The sequence below is a fragment of the Dendrobium catenatum genome, unplaced genomic scaffold (genome assembly GCF_001605985.2).
Source record: "Dendrobium catenatum unplaced genomic scaffold, ASM160598v2 fragScaff_scaffold_621, whole genome shotgun sequence".
NCBI lineage: Eukaryota > Viridiplantae > Streptophyta > Magnoliopsida > Asparagales > Orchidaceae > Dendrobium > Dendrobium catenatum.
In genome coordinates, this window is record NW_021319083.1 from 29584553 (window position 1) to 29588684 (window position 4132).

At 37.9% G+C, this 4132-nt stretch overlaps 1 protein-coding gene across 1 annotated transcript; it reads left to right on the forward strand.

Moving 5' to 3' along the window:
* The first annotated feature begins 2668 nt into the window (after positions 1–2668).
* LOC114579676 lies at positions 2669–3118 on the forward strand. Its single transcript, XM_028695034.1, has one exon. The coding sequence runs from the start codon at positions 2669–2671 to the stop codon at positions 3116–3118; it is 450 nt and encodes a 149-aa protein (XP_028550867.1).
* The last annotated feature ends 1014 nt before the right edge of the window (positions 3119–4132 follow it).

Sequence of the window (4132 nt, forward strand, 5' to 3'; positions counted from 1 at the left end):
AGAAATGTATTTTTTTAGTGTGCTTTTTGGTTTTGTGCATTTTCCTTGTGTGTTTTTCAATTTTTATATGTATTTGCTTTTGCATTTATTGGCTGTTTTATTTTATATATTTTTACATCAAAATTCATGTTTTTGAGTAATCATATGAAAATTTTGTGAGCACATTTATTATGGAGGGATCGAAAGAGAAAGAAGCTCTAAGATTTTAGAGAGAGAAAATTTGCCGCGTTTGAATTCTTTATTTTTTGCACTTTCTACACGGACGGAGGATTGATTGCCGGTTGATCACCGGCATTCCTTTATCGGTGACATGGCTGTTGTTCGACCACCTGGTACCCTTCGTACCACTAGTAGATTGAATAAAAGTCTCGATTTCAGGGAGGAGATTAGACCTGCTGGTTGGTGTGATGTTCTTGGTAAAGGCAAAGGGAAGAATGTGTAGATTGACAATGCAACTGTTCGAAGTGATGCTGATGTGATGAAGGGACCAGGTATTTCTTTTCTTGATACCTTATCGTCGATTGATTTGATTGTAAAGGATAAGAAGATTTCTGGAAATCTTGAGGCGAATTGAATTCATTAAATTGTGAATGATCTGGAGTCACAGGTGGTTGAAGATAATAGTAACTCAATGAAGGGAGCTATGACGAAGGGAGTTTCGTCTAATATTATGGAAAAGAATATCAGATTAGAGGATATTGGGGAAGTTGCTTTTGCCTGAGTGAAGTCGAAGCATATAAAGATTGATTTTAATAAACATTTCTTTGAACTATCTAATGATGGGGTTGTAGTCAAGTTGAATGTTGAAATGGAAACAAAGAATTTACAGGTTTTGAAGAATTTGGTGGTGATAAAAGTTTTGGGATGAAATGTGTTGTTCTCTGTTTGCAGTGTGGAGATGAGGAGACAATGGAGCAGTTATGGTGGGTTTCACATGACATCAATCGAGATGAATTAGATTCTTTGTTCTTTCAAGTCGGAGGAGGCAGTAGATGAAATCTTAAATGGTGGCCCATGGTATGTTAGTGGGCATATAGTCGGCATGGACAAATGGTCCCCTATTTTTTTTTATCCAATTTCTTTCAGAGGTATCTCCGCTCCTGACTGGATAAGATTTCCTTGTCTGCCTCTATACTGCTGGGATGAGGAAAACATTGTGAGGATTTCTTCTCGGATCGGATCACCAATGTATATAGATGGTAATACGCTCAGATGGGGAAAACGCGAGTTTGCTCGGGTTTGTGTCAAGATAGATTTGGAGAAGAAATCACCAAATGGAGTTTGGGTTGAAGGATCAGCTGGGAGATTTTTTCCAGCGAGTTGAATACGAGAAAATTGATTTACTATGTTATCAGTGTGGCAGAGTTGTACATGATAGAAAGGAATGTTTGGAGAATGTTATCCATGGTCTTAAAGACCAGGTGAATAAGGATCCTCATTCCGTAACAGAGGACGACAAGGGATCTAAACCTGAGGAAAAGTTTCCAGTAATAAAGTTTGAGTATGGTCCTTGGATACACGTCCATTTTAAGAAGAAGAAGGTTATAAATGGGGGAATTGCTGGTAGAATAGGAGGGGGTACTAGTGGGCTATATTTTTATATTGTGCTACGCTAGAAGGTATGACTTTACAGCATCTTATATCAGATGGCAGCTGGAATTACAACTTGCTTCAGCAGTTTTTTCATACAGAGCTTATTGTATTAATCAGCCAAACTCAGATAAAGTCAGGTGAACGGATGCAGATTGTTGCTGAAAACTTGAATGCTGATATACAACTCTTGTGGTAATGCCAAGTGAAATGGTGCAGATTGTAGCCAAAAATTTGAATGCTGGTAAAACTCCTATGGTAATGGAGAATATCTATGTTAATGAAATGGCTGGTAAAAAAAAGATGATAGATGTTGCTGTTGCTAATCGTTTTGATGCTTTATGTGAGGATACTGAAGAGGGGAATATAGAAAGATGTGAAGAAATCATGGAAGTGAAGGAGGCTGTTGCTCAGGCTATGCAAGGGAAGATGAGTAATGCTATTCCCGTATATAGTGGAGCCACCAAATCAATGCTATCCAAAGAGGTGAAGTCACTGGGTCCTCTTGAGCATGATCATAGAAAGAAAACAAGGGAGGTTAAGGTGAATCTCTCAGGTGGGGAGAGATCCCCTAAGATGGTTTGAATGTCTTCCCTTTTGTTCTGGAATTATAGGGAGGCCAAGAAGAATGAGGCATCGCTGTATTTGAAGGAGGTTGTCAAGGATCAGGATGTTTTTTTCATAGGGTTAATGGAGACAAAGCTAAGCAATATTGATAAGAGAGATGTTGATTGCCTTATTGGTAATGATTGGGAGTTTTTTCACTTTTCTGCAGTGGGAATCTCAGGAGGTATCCTGGTACTATGGAATAGGAAGGTTGCTTCATTTTTTGTGGTGGAGAGTTTTTCTCAAATGGTATTGGGTATTCTACTATTCCCTCTATGGGATCTTGGAAGGTAGCTACGATCTATGGTAGCATATGCTGTAAGGAGAGGGAGGTTCTTTGGAGCCAGCTTGAAAAGGGTATGGAGGGCTCTATGCCATCCATTATTGGGGGGGGGGGGACTTCAATTGTATCTTGAATAAGGAGGAGAAGAAGGGTGGTAAGAGGTTCATCTTCTCTAAAGGTCCTAGAGAGATGAGGAAGTTTATGGCTGATTCAGACTTTCATGATGTTGGAAGCATTGGACCAAGGTTCACTTTGTGTAATAATAAGGAAGGAGCTTCTAGGATTTGGGAAAGGTTGGATAGATGCTTGTTGAATTCGACTGCATTACAAAAGATCCCTCTAGCTATTATCAGGAACCTGGCAAGGGTGACTTCGGATCATAGTCCAATCACTCTCAAAGTGGATGAAAGGATATGTTACAGATCTAGAGTAATCAGGTTTGAGGAAACTTGGAGATCATACCCGGCGGCTAGAAGCATATTGCAACATTCTTGGAGGAAGAAGGATTTCGGTGATGAGAGTGAAATTCTGGATATAAAGCTTCACAGAACTCTTAAGGAACTATTTTTTTGGAAGAAAAATAAGTGTAAGAGTTTAAATCAGTTGAAGGAGGAGTTAAAAAAGGAAATTCTGGAGTAACAAAATAAGGAAGCTTTATGTGAGGAGTGGTCAAATGCTGATTTATTCCTTCTTAGAAGTAAAGTCCATGAACTCAATGTTACATTGAGGAGATTGTCTACTTGGTGGAACCTGAGAGCTAAGACAAAATGACATGAAGAGGGAGATACCAATTCAAAGCTCTTTCACAATTATGCGTCGGCAAGGTGGAATGAAAATCGTATAAGACAAGTTAAGGATGCCAACAATAACTTGATATAAGAGGATGATCTAATAGAGAAAGCCTTTTTACAATTTTTTGAAGAAAAGTGGAAGTCCAGAGATTGCACTCTGTCGGGATGGCCTATAATTGCAGAAAACCAAATGCTGAAGGAAGAGGATGTCAATTTGCTGGCTGCAAATTTTTCTCTGGATAAGCTGCATATTTTGGTTTTTCAACAAGGAAACAATAAGTCCCCAGGTATGGATGGAGTTACTTCTTCATTTTACAAATGTTATTGGACTATTGTATATGAAACACTTTGGAATGCTGTCAAAAAATTTCTGATTTCTGGACATATGAACACGGGTTGGAAGGATACGCTTATTGTGCTGATTTCTAAAATAAAAACCTGTTAGTTCTATCCAACTATATACCAATTAGTCTTTGTAAGACTAATTATAAGCTTGTTGTTGCTATGCTAGAGAATAGATTAAATTAGTGTATTTCTACGACGGTTTCAGAGGAACAAATGGCTTTTATTCTTGGTAGATCTATTTCAGAGCATTATTTGTTGGCTAAGGAAATTTTACACAAGTTTAAAGTTTCTAGAAATAAGAAAGGATTGATGGTTATCAAGTTGGACATGGAGCGGGCATATGATAGTATGAAAACTCGCATGTCTATTTTTTTGCAATTGATTGATTTTCGCATATGGCATATGATTTTAACTGGTTATTCATCACCGTCACGTATTGTTAATGTAGTTAAAACTGATATTCCTTTTAATCAATGGAACAAGGAAGAACAAGTAAATGCTCAATTGAATGCAAAAT

Bases quoted from the DNA above. Each gene is read 5' to 3' on its own strand.
- LOC114579676 (XM_028695034.1), top strand. From the start codon at position 2,669: ATGAGGAAGTTTATGGCTGATTCAGACTTTCATGATGTTGGAAGCATT.